Source organism: Saccopteryx bilineata, chromosome 5, assembly GCF_036850765.1.
Source record: "Saccopteryx bilineata isolate mSacBil1 chromosome 5, mSacBil1_pri_phased_curated, whole genome shotgun sequence".
In the NCBI taxonomy this organism is placed as follows: Eukaryota; Metazoa; Chordata; class Mammalia; order Chiroptera; family Emballonuridae; genus Saccopteryx; species Saccopteryx bilineata.
Window position 1 is genome coordinate 8,043,516 of NC_089494.1, and position 20,248 is coordinate 8,063,763.

The 20,248-nt window shown below is 41.2% G+C and overlaps 1 protein-coding gene across 3 annotated transcripts in view; it reads right to left on the minus strand.

The window, feature by feature from the left end:
* Positions 1-20,248, minus strand: part of CAB39 (calcium binding protein 39) — a 79,003-nt gene that overhangs the window by 35,510 nt on the left and 23,245 nt on the right. For 2 of the 3 annotated variants that reach the window (XM_066279423.1, XM_066279425.1), the window contains exon 2: positions 11,614-11,769. In XM_066279423.1, the coding sequence (XP_066135520.1) occupies positions 11,614-11,727 (114 nt within the window). In that variant the 5' untranslated portion in view covers positions 11,728-11,769. Of the gene's footprint in view, positions 1-11,613; positions 11,770-15,669; positions 15,792-20,248 lie in introns of all 3 variants that reach the window. The other variant, XM_066279424.1, reaches the window with a different exon arrangement.

Sequence of the window (20,248 nt, forward strand, 5' to 3'; positions counted from 1 at the left end):
TACCCCTCCTCTGTTCCCAGGCTGAGGACAGTGGTGTGGGCCGTGCGGCCTCAGGGAAAGAGGCCCACCCACCTAGTGAGACCTCAGTTTCAAACCTAGGCTTTCCCAACCCTCGTCTGCCCGCTCCCCGCGCACTCTCTCAGCCTGAGCATCCCTCTTTGTCCTCCAGTGGCCCCGAAGCCTGAGCCCTCATGCCCCTACTCCACTCAGAGCCTCTGTGCCCACAACCCCCCCCCCCCAGCCGCTCCGCTCCGCCGTCACCCTGTTGCAGCCCTGGCCCGGCAGTCCTGTGTCCTCGCATCCGCACACCCCCTTCCCCACGACATGTGTTCAGGGGCTTTGCAAAGGGCCTGTTTACTCTTCCTTGCACCCTCCTCACTGCAGGGTCTACGGTGGCACTCACATATGGCTTTACCCCATGATTCTGTGAACTGACTTACTTGTCTGGGTTCTGAGAAACAGGTGCCACACTCGTGTGGTCAGGGAACCTCATGTTATGTTCCGTGAGCACAGGCTACCGACCATAGCGAACTGTTTTATGACACCTGCTGTGGGGAGAAACATGCGAGACGAGACCCTCACTGGACTGGAAGATGCCGTGCGTGATCCCTCACCCACGTGCGCACTGCTGACCCGCTGGGGGAGCGGCTCTGAAGAGGGGTGGGCCTTGTGTGACTGCACTGACCCAGCACACGAGGAGGGAGCCTACAGTGGGGACACCAGTACAGCGGGTCTCAGAGAAGAGTCTGGGGCTTGGCAGAGCCGAGTCGAGACTCGGAGCTGACTGCCAGGGGGCCAGGCGTGTTAGTCCTATGCCAGGAAGCAAACCCACGCCGAGCCTCTCCTCCCTCTTTCATCCCTCAGGGCGTCTGTCTCTCCCTCTTTCTCTGAAGCTCTAACAGGCCCTTCTACTACCTCTGTAACTTTCTAAATAAACTTTCTTATATAATTTTTTCTCTTCTTTTTCCAAGTGAGAGGAGGGAAGAAAGAGAAACAGACTCCTGCATACACCCTGACTAGGATCCACCTGGCCACCCGTCTGGGGCCGATGCTCTGCCCACCTGGGTCCATGCTTGCAACAGAGCTATTTTTAGCTCCTGAGGCAGAGGCTCCATGGAGTCAACCTCAGAGCCTGGGGCCAATGTGCTTGAACCAATTGAGCCACGCTTGTGGGAGAGGGGGAGAGAGGAGGAGAAAGGAAGAGAGAGAGGAGGGAGAGGGGGAGGGATGGAAAAGCAGATAGTCGCTTCTCCTGTGTGCCCTGACCGGAAACGGAACCTGGGACATCCACATGCTGTGCTAACACTTACCACTGAGCCAACCGGCAGGGCTCTCCCTTATAATTTGAAAAAACAAAACAAAAAATCCCTTATTTTTAAATTAAATTATTTAAGTTATGGGATCAACTTAAGCAAAAACCAATATTCTGAAGTTCACTCCTAGTACTTATTGCAGTATAGTAACGACAACAGAACTATACTTCTTCAGTCACAGGGTGAGGAGACAAGTAAGCTCTTCAAATTTTTAAGGCTGGTGTCCATAACAACCCCCCCCCCCCCAACTAGAACTAAAGCTGTGAGACTTTCCACTGCTTGCTTTCCTATTGAAATATATAAGGAGGTGGAAAAATAAGCAACTAGCAAGCCAAACCCTGGTATAAATTGCCTATTTCAAGACTTCCAAAAACTCAGTGCCCATTGCTATACTGTTTTACCAGCACCAGTGGCAACCACTCAGATACAAAGTAGTGATGCAAAAATACACTTTCAGGAGACGAGAGGAGATGCTCACTTCTCCACCAGGGCTTCCAGACCACGCTCCCGAAGGGCTCAGAGCCCTTCTCACACACTCCTCCTCTGGACACAAGGCCCACCTCCTCAGCAGATCCCCATGTGGCCTCACCGTAGTAAGCAACAGGTGACAAGGTGGCTAGTCACAGATAGAGGTCTAGGGTTGTATCTGGAGGGGTATAAGACTGGGCCTGCCTTCGCCCTCACCAATTTTTAATAGACAAAATTATTAGTGTCGCCTAACCTTAATATGTATATAAAGCACACTTAAAGATAAACATAGCAAAAGAGTAAAATGATTAAAGTGTAGACATAACTAATTCAAAAATTTAAAAGCATATAAATAACCTTAAAAAAGATAGTCTGAGCTGAGGGGGCACAGCAGACAAAGGGTCGACCTAGAATGCTGAGGTTGCTGGTTCAAAACACCGGTCTATTAGGAAGGAACTAGTGGTTTCTGCTCCCAGCACCCTCTTCTCTCTCCTCTCTAAAATCCAAGAAAAACAAAAATCTAAAGAGATAGTCAGCTTCATAATAATTCACTTAAAATGATAAGACCTTTTTTCCCTCCTATCAGAGGCTAAGACTCCCAGACAATACCCTGGTGATAAAAAAACAAATTGGTACAACGTTACTATTGGGCAATTTGGCGAGGTAAAAAAAGCTGTAAAAGGCACAATTCTTCTAAATAACCCATTATTCTTCTAGAAATTTACCTGAGGGAAACAGATAATCACACAAGGATATAACTACAAGCAGTGTCATTTATAGTAGCAAGGAATTAGAAATAGAAGTTACCCACTGACCTGGTTAAGTCATGATGTACCAATGAAACAAGATCATGGCAAGCTTTAAAAATGATTCGGTAGATCTAGACTGACATGCAAAGATGTTAACACTAAAATTGAAAACAAACCAGGTTATAGACAGTGTGCTCCTATGTTCACTGCCTTTTCTGCCGTGGAGAAACTGTGAACAAGAATCTGTAAGGGTACTCCACCGCGTTGTCATTTCATGTGGTGGTGGAATTAAGAGGGGCTTTGTATTTTCTTTATTCTCAGTTGTATCTTCTGAATATTTTTGGATAAATATAGAAAGCAATTAAAACTGTCCTGGCTGGATAGCTTGGTTGGTCAAAGCATCGTCCCGAAGTGTAGATGTTGCTGGTTCGATCCCGTCAGGGCACATAGAGGAACAGCTTGATGTCCCTGTCTCTCCCTTCCTCACTCTAAAATCAGTAATAATTTTAAAAAATCAATTAAAACCATCAGGCTTAATGAAGCACAGATCTCGAGCACACCCCCCCCCTCCATCCCCACACATACTAATCCCACATTACCAAGAGCGCTCATGAAAAGCGAAAGACGGAGAAATGGCAAATTTCAGCCTTGTCTCTGCCCTCCACCCCCACCAACTGATTTCAAATAAACAGGACTTTGGAAACAGATGCTGAAGTAAGGGAGAAAGAATCTGATGACTACTGGGTTCTGAGCCAGAGATATAAAGACATTTCTTAAGCCAATCAGTCAGGAAGAGAGAGGCCAATTCTGGGGCAGAGAAAATAGATTTTGAGTTGAAATGTTTAGTTAGAAGTGATGCTGCAGTATGGAATCACAGCACTGTAGGTGTTGAAAGACATGTCAGAGGTCTTCTAAATCATTAGTTTTTAAATGCTTTTGTGGCCACTGATATTCTAACTCCTTGCTCCCACCTGCCACCATTTTTCAAAGTAAAAATCTTATGAAGAATCCCAATGCACAAATTAGAATAAAGTAAAACTCAAAAACTGATTGGAGAAAGAACACTTAGAGCCATGGTCGACCTATTTCTCTACAAGCACTCTGCACATATTTGCAAAACACATACTTTTCCTGCCCCTACTTCATTTCTTTTCTTTTTTTGAGATTTTATTTATTGATTTTTTTTGAGAGAGGAGAGGAGAGATAAGGGGGGAGGAGCGGATAGCATCAGCTTGTAAGTTGCCTTCTTGTATGTGCCTTGAACAGGCAAGCCTGGGGATTTGAACCAGCAACCACAGCATTCCAGGTTGATGCTTTATCCACTGTGCCACCACAGGGCAGGTCCCTACTCCATTTCTAACCAAAATAAGATTCCCTGCTACCTAGCTCATCAGAAGTATCAAGTTTCTCTAGACAAATAGGTAGCAAACTTTTTGTGGGTCATACAGTCTGTCACAACTACTCAAACTGCCACCGCAGCAGGAAAGCAGCCAGATTGCAGGCTGATGAATGGGCATTACTGTGTTCCAATAAAACTTTATTTACAACACCAGGTAATGGCTGACCCAGGCCAGTTTACTGACTCATGCTTTGGAAGATAGTTGGTGGGTAGAGAAGATAGGCCAAAGGGTATGTGAGCCTGCAGTTGCAGACAACCATCGATCCTCTCCATTCTCCCTCAGAAATCTACTCGCATGTCTTGCTTCTCTTTCTCACCTCTAAGCTTTTTTCCTTGTCACCAGAGTCCTCTTACCAAGTTCACTTTCTGTTATTACACCCATCTTCCCAAACTCACTTCTCATCTCATGCCACCTGACTTTGCAACACTGCTAATGGGAACATAAAATGGTGCTGCAACTCTAGAAAAGTTTGGTGGTTTCTTATAAAACTAAACATGTTTACCATGACTCATTATAGCGTTCTTGGGCATTTATCCCAGAGGAAGGAAAACTTAAGTTCACATAAAACTGGTATAAAAGTGCTCATAGCAGCTTTGCCTGTAATAGCTACAAACTGGAAACAGTCTAGATGTCCTTGATGAGGTGAATGGTTAAACATACTGTGATACATCCACAGAAAGGAACATTACTCAGCAAGCAAAAGGAATTACTGATCCTCCCACTACTTGATGGATTTCATGGGAATTAAACTGAGTGAAAGAAGCCAGTCTCAAAAGGTTACCTACTCTATGATTCTATTTAGAAAACATTCTTGAAATAACAAAATTATAGATCTGAAGAACAGATTAGTGGTTATCAGCAAGAGTTCTAGGATGGGAGAGGAGCTAGGTGTGACTACAAGGAAACAGCAAGAGGGGCCTTGTGGTGATGGAACAGTCGGTCTTGAGTCTTGATTGTGGTGATGGTTACAAAGAAACCACATAGCTATACATGTGATAAAACTGTAAAGCCACACACACTCACACACACACACTTATAAAACTGGTGAAATGTAAGGCCTATGGGCTGTACCACTGTCAATTTCCTAGGCTTGATACTGTACAGTGATGTGAAATGCTGCATCTGGGTAAAAGGTACACAGGACTCCCTGTGTACTTTAGGAAAACTTTCTGTGAATTAATAATTACTTAAAAATAAAGATTTAAAACAAAGGAAAACAGCAACAGAAGATGTCCTTAGCTGTCTTATCCTTTTGATTCCCACAGAATTTCACTGATACCACCAAGTACCTCTATACCATATAGTATTATTTCCTCTTCTAGATTGTAAACTCCTTAAGATGAGGGGAAAATTTTGACCCATGTGCCCAAATGTATGAGGGCACTAAAATATCTGTCAATTCCATCAAGTTGGGAGTCTTGTGCAAAAGACTGTCATGCTATACGCTGTATAAAATTTCCATAGTTGAGATGCAAATCACTGTTTATAGTCATCCTTTTTAGAAACAATTTTGAAGTGATCTACTAAGCAGAATTTTCTGTTTTTGTTCACCATTAAGTTTACATAATTGAATTTATATGTAAGTAGTTATTATTGAGAAATGCCTCAAAGAACTGAGACATTTTTATAGGGAGGGAGTTTAAATGATTTGTTTTGTCTTATATTTTATCCTTTTTGAGTTTCTTCATACCAACTCTTTAGCAAAATAAAGAAAAATCATTTTAAACAAGAGCCCTCTAGAAACATACTTATCTACATATACTGTCTTAAATATCACTTAATCCTCAAAAAGCTATTAGATGACCTCAGTGAAAAAAGGATGTTTTTAAATCAAGGTAAACTGAGATAAAGAATGTGAGATGAAATCTGAAAGTAATACTGTAATATATTATTGGTGCCAAATATTTGATAATGAGAGCAATTCTAGTATCACATTAATTCCTGTATTAACTTTCAAAAAAAAAAATCCTACACACACACATGACAAATGACTATTAAAGAAAATACCTGAGTAGTCTCGTAAGCTAAAAGATCATGGACTAAAAAAATCTATTAATAACCTTCTGGTGTCAAAGATTACTCTAAACAAGTTTAGTAACCATGAGTCACTGTGAAATGGCCATGCTATGAAAAGACTCCTCCCTTCCCCCTCGTAAGCATGCCAGCAACCTTATTCCTCTCCTGCAGTGAGTGAATACAGCTATTCAGCACCGCGAACACATGCGTTCACAGTGATGAAGGGAGCCGAGTGTCTGCTGAGCGAGGCAGCCATACCTTTTTATATAGCATGCGGTGGGCAGAATGTATAAATAGTCGCTGTGTACAACCGACCTGGGGCTGTCAGCAATGAAAGAACAAATCCCACCCCACCCCACCCCACCCCACTACACCCCCATGCCCCACTTACCTAAAAATAAGAATGGTAAGATAAACCATTTTTTTCTAAAGGCATAAGGAGGGTAGTTTTCAGATTCTTTTAAAAAGGTGTGACATAGTTCCTATGGCACTAATCTATTGCACTATACACAAGTCTTAATATAGCAACTGTGTACTATATAAAACAAGTACAAGTATCAACGTATTACAAGTAAACAAACACTTAAATGTTATATTTATCATCTGTCTACAACATCACAGGAAATGACTGAGAACATGTCCATGGATATAATGAATAAAGCAGAAATAGGCACTATTCACCATGGCTTTGGCAGAGTTAGGGATAAATATCATTTCTGCCTCTATCTGCAACCTCCCTTTTCCTCCTATTAGATGATCGCCCCAAAATATTTGACTAAGAGCTCTAGGGTTCAATCTTTATTCTTCCTTGCTGCACACCTCCATTTCTTTCAACTATTCCTCATGGCAGATTTTTGAACTTCTCTATCAGCCTGGTCACACCCTTCTCAACCCACTCTAGTTTCTCTACACCCTCGAGTGTGGACTTGTCTGTACAGAGAAGATGATCACTTTGAATTTAAGTAGTGTATTTCTATTTTATCAACCTAGGCTTTCCCAGTCTTTCTGGAGGCTCTATTACGTGATGTATTCTCAGGGCCAAAATCTGTGCTTTCCAAGCCACCATTACTTCAGTTTTGGTTCATGGGGAGTCTTTTTATTTTTTTTAACCCTTTAATGAATTATCATTGACATACAACAAGCCACATATATTTTATGGGTACACTTTGATAAGCTGGGACTTACTTACACTCATGATCCAACAAGATCACGAACACATCTACCACCACCAGATGCTTCTGCAGTCCACTTACTCCATCATCCCAACTCTGACCCTCCCCCCAAATCCCTGCCAAAGCCAAAGTGACTACTGATCTGTTCTGTCATTATGGTTTCCATAGTTTTGCAGAAATAGACCCAAATATTATGTACTCTTTATAGTCTGACTTCTTTCATTCAGCACTGGAGTCCAAGCTGGTGTGTATAGCAATAGTTGACTCTTTTTTATTGCTGAGTAGTATTCCGTACCAGCAGTGTACCCCAACCATCTAGTTTATTTACACACCTGGGCTCTTTCTCTTTTGGACTATTACAAATAAAAATGCTATGAACATTTACATACAAGTCTTTGCATGAACATATATTTCTTGTTCTGTTGGGTAAATACCTAAAAGTGAAGTGGTTACATACAAGTTCAGCTTTTTAAGAAACTGCCAAACTGTCTTTCCAAAGTGGAACCAGCAGTTCCAGTTGCTCTGCATAATCACCAATATTGGTATAGGCAGCAATTTCAATTTCAGCCATTCTATTAGTGTGCAGTGGTAACTCATCATATCTTTACTTTGCAATCCCCTGATATTTAACATCTTAAATTTTTAAAATTTATTGATTTTGAGAGCAAAAGAGAGAGCAAGAAACATTGACTTGTTTTTCCACTTATTTAAGCATTCATATGTCCTGACCAGGGATTGAACCAGCAACCTTGGCATACTGGGATGATGCTCTAACCAAATGAGCTACCTGGCCAGGGCTTATGATTAACATCTTTTCAAGTACTTATCTGAAATCTGTATATCTTCTTTGATGAAGTATATAGTCAAATTTCCTGCCTACTTTTTACTGGATTATTTGTTTTCTTATTAAGTTTTGGATGCAATCTTTTATCATATAAATGCTTTGCAAAGATTTTCTCTTGGTCTGAGACTTACCTTGTTTTGCATTTAGTTGTGTGATGCATTTTGAGTTAATTTTTATGTATGGCATGAGGTGTGGGATCCTTTTATTTTTTTGCATATGTGGCTATCAAATACATTCAGCACCAATTGGTGAAACAACAATTCTTTCTCCATTTCATTGCATTTGCACCTTTGTCAAAAATTTTCCATACATATGTAGGCTTATTTCTGGGTTCTCTATTCTGTTACATTGATCTATATCTATCTTTAAGTCAGTATCACACTTTTGATTATAATTCTTACAATCAGATGGTATGAGCCCTACAACTCTGTTTTCGTTCCAAGTTGTTCTGATTATTCTAAGTCCTCTGCATTTCCATACAAATTTTGGAACAAGCTTGTCAATTTCTACAAAAAACCTTTTTGGCATTGCAATAAATCTACAAATTAATTTGGAAAAAACATTTTAACAATATTGAGTCTTCAAACCCATAAACAAGGTATTATCTCCCACTTACTTAGGTTTTCATCTTTCAGAAATATTTTATATTTTTCAGTGTACAGGCCTTTTACACTCTGTCAGATTATCCTGAAACATTTCATATTTTTTGATGCTGTTCCAAATGGTTTTTTAGATTTCAATTTTGTTTTTTTTGTTGCTACTATACAGAAATACAATTGCTCTTTATAATATTGATGTTGTAACCTGTGACCCTACTAAATTCACGCACTAATCCTATGAGCTTTTTTTATAAATTCCTTTAGCTTTTCTATATAGACAATCAAGTCATCCACAGATAAAGACAGTTTTTTCTGCCTTTCCATACCTTTTACTATATTTCTTTTTCTTGTCTGAATGCACAGGCTAGAACCTCTAAGTACAAAGTTGAACAGAAGTGGTAGGAGTGGACATCCCTGTCTTGTTCTTGTTCTTGGAGATGGGAATTCAGCTTTTCATATCATGTGCTATTCAAGGTGTAGTGTTTCTGTAGATGCCCTTCATGTTATGGTGTGAAAGTTCTTTGCTATTCGTAGTTTGCAGCGTTTTTGGGTTTTTTTTTTTTTGTTTTTTTTTTTTTTGTATTTTTCTGAAGCTGGAAATGGGAAGGCAGTCAGACAGACTCCCACATGTGCCTGACCGGAATCCACCTGGCATGCCCACCAGGGGGCGACGCTCTGCCCATCCGGGGCGTCGCTCTGTTGCGACCAGAGCCAGTCCAGCGCCTGAAGCAGAGGCCACAGAGCCATCCTCAGTGCCCGGGCCAACTTTGCTCCAATGGAGCCTTGGCTGCGGGAGGGGAAGAGAGACAGAGAGGAAGGAGAGGGGGAGGAGTGGAGAAGCAGATGGGCGCCTCTCCTGTATGCCCTGGCCAGGAATCAAACCTGGGACTCCAGCACGCCAGGCCAACGCTCTACCACTGAGCCAACCAGCCAGGGCCTGCAGCGTTTTTAATAAAAAATGAAGGCTGTGTTTTTTATTTTCCCTGTTTACTGACATGTAATATGTCAATACCATAAATTACATTGATTCATTTTTTTAATGTTAAACTAGCCTGCAAGCACCTGGTTTAACGGAAACTAGCTTCAACTATTCAGTCTTCAGTATGATGTCAAAGTGGTTTTCCATGGTTTTTAATTTACTAAATAGATTTTATCTTTTCATTGCTTTCAGGTCTCAGTTCCCTTTCACTGAAGCTTGATAAAAAGTGAATCATAAATTTCAGGGCTTTTCTCCTTATTCTTAATCTATTTCAGAATAAGTAGTTTACATATGGATGGTTCTTCAGAGTTGCTCCCCCTCCTTTGAAATGAAATTTATTTTTCATAAACCCAACTGTTCTTCTTTGCTGTGTTTACTCTAATAGCAGCACGTCTATTTGTGCTTAGGTTTAGAGCAGGAGTCCCTGACATTTTGGGCCCCATAGTTCCTGGAGAGGATGAGGAAGCAGCATCTCGGCCTGTACCTACGAGATGCCAGTAGCAGATCCCTGTGTTATAACTAACAATGTCTCCACGCATTGTCAAAATGTCCCGTAAAGGGCAAAACTGCTGCTTGTTGAAAACCACTGACTTTAGTCACGTGGATGATATGAACTCCATCAGAGACTGAGCCCATTTTCTATCATTGTGAGATTCATCTGCAATGCCACTTCCCCAGGAAGACCTATCCCAGTGACACACCTAAATTAGGGTGCTCCCCTCCCTGACAACACCCACACACACACACACATTCCCTTTTCATTAACTATCACAATAGGTTTCAAAGTGTGGGGTCCTTGGGGTCCCTCAAGACCCTTTCAAGGGGGCCTGTGGGGTCAAAACTGTTTTCATATCAAACTAACACATTCTTTACCTTTCCCCGCTATACTGTCACTTGCACTGAGGGTGCTGACTCAAGCCTAGCTAGCACTGTAATTTTTACCGCCGTGAACTCAGTTATAAAAGAAAAGCACAGGGGTTTGTGAAAGATGAGTAGGGTGAAGTGGAAATGGACCAGGGAGAATAAGACAAAGGCATGAGAGACAGCAGAGCTGATTATTTGCTTTTGTTGTTTCCATGAACATAGGCAAGCTAAGGTGCTAGAACACCCAGATTAAGGGAGGGGCTGAAATCCACCTAGAGAAGCAGAGATGAGGTTACAAAGGGTCTTATGCGCCGCTCAAGAAATCTTCACTGAAGATTGAAGGCAAGGGAGAAATTTTAGAAGAAAGGTCATGAGGATGTTCACTGAGAAGGTAAAGAAGTCAGGATCAATCTGTAAACCTCTCACAAAGTAGGGGCCATGCTATTTGGTGGAAGATGACGTTTTAGAGGAGAGTGGGGAGACCAGCCTGGGACAAGAGTTGGATTTGGGGTTGCGAGGACTGGGAGAGGAAGACACTCATCATGGACATGGGGGCTACAGAGAGAAGACCAGGAGAGGTGGCTCCCTGGGAAGACCACTGGGGCCTGACTGTTGGCGGCACAGTGGATTAAGCATCGGCCCAGGATGCTGAGGGCCCCAGCTTGAAACCCTGAGAATGCCAGCTACAGCGCGGGCTTGCCATCTTGATCGCGGGGTCACTGACAGGATCCCAAGGTCACTGGTTTGAGCAAGGGGTCAATGGCTTGGCTTGAGCCCCTCCCTGCCGCCTACCTCTGTCAAGGCACGTATGAGAAGAATTAATTAAAAACACTAAAGTGAAGCAACTCTAAGTTGATGCTTCTCATTTCTCTCTTTCCTTCCTGTCTCTCTAAAAAAAAAAGAAAGAAAAAAAAAGACTTACTGGTGGAAACACTTATTTTAGGAATCAACAATGAAAAATAAAATTGAAATAACCTTGAAATCCTCAGATGAAAAGTAGAGAAAAGAATTAGCTATATGTTTGGTAGACAGCAGTACAGGAGAAAATGTGGTGTTTAACCAGCAGTCAATGTCACTTTAGGACTATATTTTAAAAACCCAAAATAAGCCCTAATTGAGATTTATTAATTTTTAAAATCATCACTTAATTTGTCTTTTATTTGCTTCTAATCGAAAGATCGAAAATATGTGATAGTGGCAAATACAGACCTTTTCTGCCTTTTTGTCCGAAATGTCCTGCTTCTCCAGAACGGCCATGCTCTCCTTCAGGTTCTTCACGATGTCTGCTGGGGACTTGTGCGACTTGCCAAATGGGAATGGCATGGCGGCGGCGACGGATGCCTCGCTGGGCTCTGCCTGCTTTACCTGGGACACAGCACAAGGTCCAAGTAAGAAAAAAGTGGTGTCAACAGAAGATACTTTCTAAATCCTAATCTGGAAAGAAAACCAGTGTTTGAGAAAGTCATTTTACCTGACTATCAATATCAGTAGGAACTGGGAAACCTATCAGTTTACACCAGAAACAATACAGAGATCTCAGAATAGTAGAACACTTTTACTTTTCAAAACCTGTTGAAAAGTTTTATTACTTCTCTCCCAATCAGCCACCCATCTGAGGAAGAACATGCAGGTGCTGACCAAGGAGGGGCGGCAGCTCTCACTCACAGGCAACTGGCTAGTTCTACCTGGCCGATGCTGAGCATTAAGGGGTGAGACCAGCTCAGGTCTGTTTTGACTCACATTGTCCTTAATTAACACACCATACCTTCAATTAATAGATATCTCTACATTACAGTTGAGGAAACTGAGTCAAAAAGTTAGGTAAGGAGCTCACCAGATAGCACAGCAGTCAGCCCATCTGGGTCTTTTCAGAGGCTTCTCTTCCAGTGCTCACCTTGCTGTTCTTTCTACGCACCCTGGTGTACACACACACAGCCCGCCCACCCTCTTAGTCACAAGGTCTCAGAGCTGAGAACCTTGCACAGAGCTTTGGGCCAATCTCCCATCAGGTCCTTAAATCCTTCAAGTGCCAGTTTCAATGTGTCCTTCTACCTGGATACGACTATCTCCTACGAAGGAACTCACTGGATAACAACAACCTGTGGATAATGAACTTCTGGAAGTTCTTAATTTTTGTGGGTAGTAGAAAACAACATTTCTACCACATAAATATTACATCATGCAAATGAAGACATTAACTATTCCAAGAACCACCTTGATAAAACAAAGACAAACAATGTAAGTAACTTGGGGAACATGCCAGAAGTTACAATTTCTTTGACTAAAGTTACACACACAGGCATTAAACCTCATATAAGATACCAAAGGATAACACTTTTAAGAAACCTATAGATCACTTAGATCAGTGGTTTTCAAACTGTGAATCCCAAACTCATATTTAACTGCCCCTGGAGCCTACCCTCACCACTGCCAAATCAGAGAGGCAAATCTCAGACACCTCAATCCTACTTTCTTCCCCAAGTCCACATAAACATCACTATTGCATAGCACTATAATACTTCTTTTGAATCTTGCCTAAGACTTCTTTTGAAGCAAGTCTTTGAATGTTTTTCTCTAGAGTTTAGATACAGTGACCTACATATCATTTTACAAATAAACATTTAGGGAGGGGAGCATGCAAATAAATGCTAATGTTAAATCTACAATTAAATTACAAACAGGTAGTGCTATTTTGTGGCATGTTTTGATGTGACCTGTTCTAAGCACTGTCTATAGCCAAATTACTTATCTAGCTCACCTTCTGTCAGTTTGTAAACCCTATTGGTGAAATTAAAACCACATCTTCTTTAACCAAAGAGAAATGTCGTCAAACATAGGTTCTCAAAACTCAAAGGTGTGCATAAATTTACTTCTGAATATCTTTTCTATGACAAGGAATTTGGGTCAAAGATAGGCGAATTATTCCCAAATGATTACTTGGCTAGATGGGACACAAATCCTGGGTCATTCTTTTCCATTATGTTTTTCTTTTTTAACTTTTTTTTTTTTTGAGGGAGTGAGGGGCAATACAGTTTGATTCTCCATAAACATAGCAGATTCACACAATAAACTCTCTGAAAATACCTTTTCTAGTTACACTCTGCAACCAAGGGCAGTGACGCCACAGGTCAGCACTGGGTGGAGGGTGGGAATGTAACAGTATTTTGCAGGAATTGTTATGGTGCTATGCAATGAAGATATTTTCAGCTCTGGTTAAATGGCAGAAGAAGCGACTTTCCAAAGCAATGGGGCTTTTATTTATTTATTTATTTATTTATTTATTTTTTACAGGGACAGAGAGAGAGTCAGAGAAAGGGATAGACAGATGGGAATGGAGAGAGATGAGAAGCATCAATCATTAGTTTTTCATTGCAACACCTTAGTTATTCATTGATTGCTTTCTCATATGTGCCTGGACCATGGGGCTATAGCAGATCGAGTAACCCCTTGCTCGAGCCAGCAACCTTGGGTCCAAGCTGGTGAGCCTTGCTCAAACCAGATGAGCCTGCGTTCAAGCTGGTGATCTCAGGGTCTCGAACCTGGGTCTTTTGCATCCCAGTCCTACGCTCTAACCACTGTGCCACCGCCTGGCCAGTCAGCAATGGGGCTTTTAAAAAGTCCTACCACACCAAATACTAGTCATAGCAAAGAGTGCAGCTGCTGAAGAGAACATAGATAAGGAGGTGTGACACAATCATTTCTCGTAATTAGTACGCCAAGCAGCCAAGATTTTGCAGAACATACGAATTAATAAGACTGTACTTTGAGAAAATAGTTAGTAACAAGTACTCAAAACAAGAAGTGGATACTCAACAGGATCCAGTTACAGAAGTAAAGCTATTCATGAAATGCTCATATTTGCTCTCCCGTTCCCCTTCTCACCCCCCCACTTAATATATTCTTTTATGATTTATTGTTTTAAAAATTATAAAGTATAATTATTAAAAAAATAAAAATTATATAAATAGTCATTATAAAACTATAAATAAGAACTATTCAGTTATTTTAAAGTATGACTGTAATAAATCCTTTACTTTCTTTCCTTTAGGTCCTCAAATTCACCAATTCTTACACAACTCAACGGCCAAGGATTCTTCAAGGCAAAGACAAGTAAATAACATCACTTAAAACTTCTACCTTAGCCTGACTGGTGGTGGCACAGTGGATAGAGCGCTGACCTGGGACCCTGAGGTCCCTGGTTCAAATCAAAACCCCAACGTCACCAGCTTAAGGGCACATTGCAGGCTTGAGCATGGGATCATCAATATGGTCCCATGGTTGCTGACTTGAAGCCCAAGGTCACTGGTGTTGGCAAGAGGTCACTGGCTCAGCCAGAGGCCCCCAGTCAAGGCACATATGGGAAGCAATCAATGAATAACTAAAGTGCTGCAATTACTACATAGTTGATGCTTCTCATCTCTCTACCTTTCTGTCTCTGTCTCTCCTCTCTAAAAAACAAAAACACAAAAACTTCTGCCTTAGAATTTCTAAGTTTGCTATGTATTAAGCTTACATATCTTATATTAATGTATGCCAATTAATGATCCAACTTTTAAAATAACTAATGAATGGCTCCTAAGTGATGACCAAGTAGGAAGACAATACATGTGCCTAGAACATTGCTAAAAGGGTAAGAAGAATGATGATTTAAGAAATAAAAGCTCTTATTAAATGTTAGCTTAAGAAGCATAGAGCTGAGTATTGATTGTTACTGAATTTATAAGTGTAATAAAGAAAACGTAAGTACCTTGAGGCAAATGTTATGAGTAACAGGGTGAAATCATGGATGTGTCATACAAGTATGCTCATTAGATACAGAGAAAGATACCAAAAACAATCAATCCAAGGAGTTAAAAGGAAGTATTTCTGGGGAGAGGGGAAAGGAGGAACTGGTATTTTTTTCTTCTAAGCCTTTTTTGTAACTATTTGCCTCCTTCAATTACAAATATGTATAATTTTAATAAACATAAAAACTAAGTTTAAAAGCCAATAGATAATATAAAACAATCCATCTTTAATATAATGAACGTACTGTCCATAAGACAATTTAATGGAATGAATGGAAGGCTAAATGACAGAGAAAAGTAGGCTATCAATGAACTAATCTTACTAATCATGAAAGCTAGATAGAGCCAGTAGAACCAGCAGTGTTTTTCAAACTTGGATCATGATCTACAAGTAAGAAGTTTATTTAATTACACACACAGCTAAAACTGACACTTTCTATTCGGTTCAATTTTATTTTTAGAAAAGATGCATGGTCACCCTAGTTGGGTAGGTCAGCTGGTTAGAGCATCGTCCCGAAGCACAGAGGCTGCCAGTTCAATCCCTGCTTGGGGCACATACAGGAACAGACTGATGTTGTCTCTCCTCTCCCTTCCTCCTTGCTGAAATCAATAAACAAAAACTTTTTTAAATATGCATGATTAAACAGATTTATAAATCACTAATTGATTTTAGTGATTATAAAGACCAACAGAAAAGATTTGGAATAAAATAAAACTTAGTTTTAAGAAGAGCTGAGCTTCATTGCTTCAACTCTTGCTCAGTCTCCTTATTTCAATTCTTATAAGACCCAGGAGTTAATCCCTTTGTTGAACACCAAATACCCAACAGTGCTCAAATGACAGCATCTCTTCAGCCCACTCTACTTCAACACAGGAGTGAAGTGCCCAACACCATGCAACATAAGAGCAGTACCATACCAGTCACAGTGCTCCGGGACATTGAAGGGTGTGGAACACACAGGCACTGGGCTGAATTTTTGACCTGAGAATCCCAAGTGGAGATCCTCAAGCTACAGGTAGCAATGATTAAACAGTGTTAAGACGGTGTAAGACCTTTCAACGGGACAGTCTGCCTGCCCCTCTCATTCCCCTTTCCTTCTTTATATCAGCAATAGTATTTCATTAGAAGTATGTGGGGGTGTTTTAGGGAGCAGTAACAGCAAGAACCCACGATGAAGGCCCTTCAATAACTTTTCATTGTTTTTATAATAAAGTCCAAATTCCTTATCAGGGTCCTCAGGGCTGTACCCATCTTTGACGCACAGCACAGCCCTCTAGCCTTCATCAGACGTCTACCCACAATGAGATCCCTTCTGTTCCCTAAAGTTGCCAACCAACTATTATACTTCTGAGCCAGAACATATTTGCAAATATGGTTTAAAAAAATAAAACATCTTAATTTTAAAATCTAGATGGTGGGTATTTGGGCTTTTCTTGTTACTCAACTTTTCTGTATGTTCAAATTTTTTCCTTAATAGTGTTTTGTTTTGTTTTGTTTGTATTTTTCCGAAGTTGGAAACAGGGAGGCAGTCAGACAGACTCCCGCATGCGCCTGACCGGGATCCACCCGGCATGCCTACCAGGGGGCGATGCTCTGCCCATCTGGGGCGTTGCTTTGTTGTGGCCAGAGCCATTCTAGCGCCCGAGGCAGAGGCCATGGAGCCATCCTCAGCACCCAGGCCAACTCTGCTCCAATGGAGCCTTGGCTGTGGGAGGGGAAGAGAGAGAGAGAGAGAGAGAGAGAGAGAGAGAGGGAGAGGGAGAGAGAGGAAGGAGGGGGGGGTGGAGAAGCAGATGGGCGCTTCTCCTGTGTGCCCTGGCCGGGAATTGAACCCGGGACTCCTGCACGCCAGGCCGACACTCTACCACTGAGCCAACCGGCCAGGGCCCTTAATAGTGTTTTAAAACTGCCTAAACTTTGTTTTGGACATAATGAGTTCATTTAGAAAACAGACAAAAATACATATTATAATTGAAAAAATTCGTCTAGCTTTCAAATACCACTAATCCTGTCCAAAGAAAAAAGATTCATAATAAACCTCAGCAGGACACCCTGGGCTGAGCCAAAACTAGTAATGCACCTGGGAGAAAGCCAGCCAGTTAAGATTCTAAAGAGGGCTCAGAAACCCACACCTACACTTCTCACACTGGAGGTGAACCTGTTCCTCATGGTGAGCCGTGCTGTGTGCTTGAATCCCAAAGAAAAAGATGACCTTGAGCAAATTTAACCTGAAAAGTTGGGGGGTTGAGTGTGGAGGGCAGGGGTGGAGAATTTAACATACTACTTTTATATTAAAATAAACATTTAGAATTTTTGTATTTTTTTTGCGAAGGAGACAGAAAAGGAGAGAGATGAGATGCATAAACTCATAGTTACATCACTTCAGTTCATTCTGAATTGTTTCTTATACGTGCCTTGACTGGGGGAGGGGTTTCCAGCTGAGCAAGTGACCCCTTGCTCATATGTCAGTGATCTCATGCTCAAGCCAGCAACCCTACCCTCAAGCTGGTGAGCCTGTGCTCAAGCCAGTGATTCAGGGTAGCAAACCTGGGAACTCATTGTCCCAGGTAGACACTCTATCCACTGTGTCACCCCCGGTTAGGCGACATTTATAGAATTTCACGCTAAGTCTGCATTAAAGTATCTGTGTGGCTATTTAGCACAGCATATCTCTTAGCTTTCATGCACTGCTCTTGTCTAATTGTATTCCTGTCTCTCTAAATGCTCTCTTTTTTCTTTTATTATTTAAAATAAATTCCCACTTATTTGTGTGAGGGTAGGGGAAACATTAACTCATTATTCCATTTAGTTGTTCCATTTACTTGTGTACTCAATGGCTGTATCTCATACATGCCCTCGCTGGGGATCGAACCTGCAACCTCAGCATACCTGGACAACACTCTATCCACTGAGCCACGAGCCAGGGCCCAAACACTCTCTTTCTGCATTTAATTCAATGACTCATGTTCACATCCTTCCAGGTTCCACCCTTGGCTGTTTTTTTACCCTATATTCTCTGAGTGATCTCACCCGCCCATGGTTTCAGCAACCTGAAATCTATTTCCTGCTCAACCACTCAGCCTACATTTCCAGCTGCTACTCCTTACAGATGTACTCCAGAGGACTCCAACCTCAACCCCACACCCTGCTTCTTTTTCTATGTTCTTCTTCAGAGTGAACAGATCCACTGTTCACCCAATCACAAAATCTGGTCATTACACTAGCCTCTCTACGTGTTAATAACTCTTCCATATATCATCAGTTCACAGGCCCTGGCAGGGTAGCTTAGTTGGTTAGTGCCATCAGACAAGCCAAGGTTGTGGGTTCAATCCCTGGTACTAGACACGGTCTCTTTCATCTTAGAAAGCACAAAAATGTCAAGTCATTGTTCTGTTATGTTAATGCTTCTAAGAGTGTAAGTAGCTCCACTCCAAGAAAATGTTGGAGAACATTTAAAAAACCCACTGGAAAAATCAAGTCTAACAGCATTAAAGTTAGGACTGTTAGGCAATCTGATTGATTTTGGTTTGTGCAACAAACTCCTAACTCTAACTCTATTCATCTATATATTGACAAATACTAAAAAGTAGTCAAATGGTCGATAGCCGTTGATTAGGACATTCATTCAAATACCAACTGTGCACTCAATATATGCCATAAACTCAAGGCATCAAGAGTAACTGCTATAAAGAAGACAACCTTCTGGTGTGCGTGGGGTGGGTGTAAGTGTTTAGAGACAATAATGAAAAGCTGCTGAATGAGAACACATTCCTAGACAGTTGAGTTCATAGGCCTTGACACTAACATATATTAAATCTGACTCATAAACTTTGTGGTCAAATGCAAAAACTGCAAACAAACAACCCCCCCCCACATACAATAATGCAATTGTTGCATATAATGACTATTAAGGTACTTAAGCAACCACAGAAAGTGTGATGTTTCCAATAAATGCTGAGTATCTACAACATACCAGATATTGTACTCGATGTACTAGACTATCCACATAGTAGTGCAGGGCATTTACATAAACACAGTAATTAATTATATGGGCTTTAAAGATTACCGGGGCTCAAATCCTAACTTTACCCATGCCTAAACTGACTTACAATTTTTTAAGCCCCTTTTCATCATCTCTAATGGGAAAAATAGCTACCTTACAACTTAATATAAGAATTATATGTGAGGCCCTGGTCAGTTGGCTCAATGGTAGAGCATCAGCCCCACATGTGGATGTCCCAGGTTCAATTCCCAGTCAGGGCACACAGAAACGACCATCTGCTTTTCTACCCCTCCCACTTCTCCTTCTCTCTCCACCTCCCGCAGCCATGGCTCTACTGGTTCAAGTGCATCAGCTCCAGGAGCTGAGGAGCCTTCATCTCAGGAGCTAAAAATCACTGGGCTGCAACCAGGGCCCCAGATGGGCAGAGCAATGACCCCAAATGGGAGTTTCCAGGTGGATCCCGGGTGGGGTGCATGCAGGAGTCTATCTCCCCTCCTCTCACTTGGAAAACATAAACAAATAAATAAATAATTGCATGTGTTTAAAGTGCATCTGAATATGTTAAAATCTCAATAAATAGTAGTAAAGGTTCATGCCAGAACCAAAAAAGGGTTTAAAAAAGAAAGTATCTACATAGACTAAATAGTTATATAAGATGTATGATCTTATCTTTCCATTTTTTTCCTTTTTGCATCTAAAAGTTTAATCCAGCTTTTGGATGAATAGGATACATGCTCTTCTCAGCTACAAATAAGATACAATGACTTAGTTCCATTAAAATAAATCATGAGTAGCTTTAAAAAGCAGCTGAATTTTTGGTTAATTACCAAAGCTACCAAATACATAGCTCATCAACTATGTCAAAGCCAAATTAAGTATTCAAGAGCATACAAGACTCTATAGTGTGTTTTGCAATTAATATATCTTGACCAGATTTTCTGGGGCTAATGATGTTCAACACTGGATACCATTTCTGCTTCATATGCTTTTTAAAAAATTTATTTATTCATTTTAGAGAAGAGGGAGGGGGAGAAGAGCAGGAAGCATCAACTC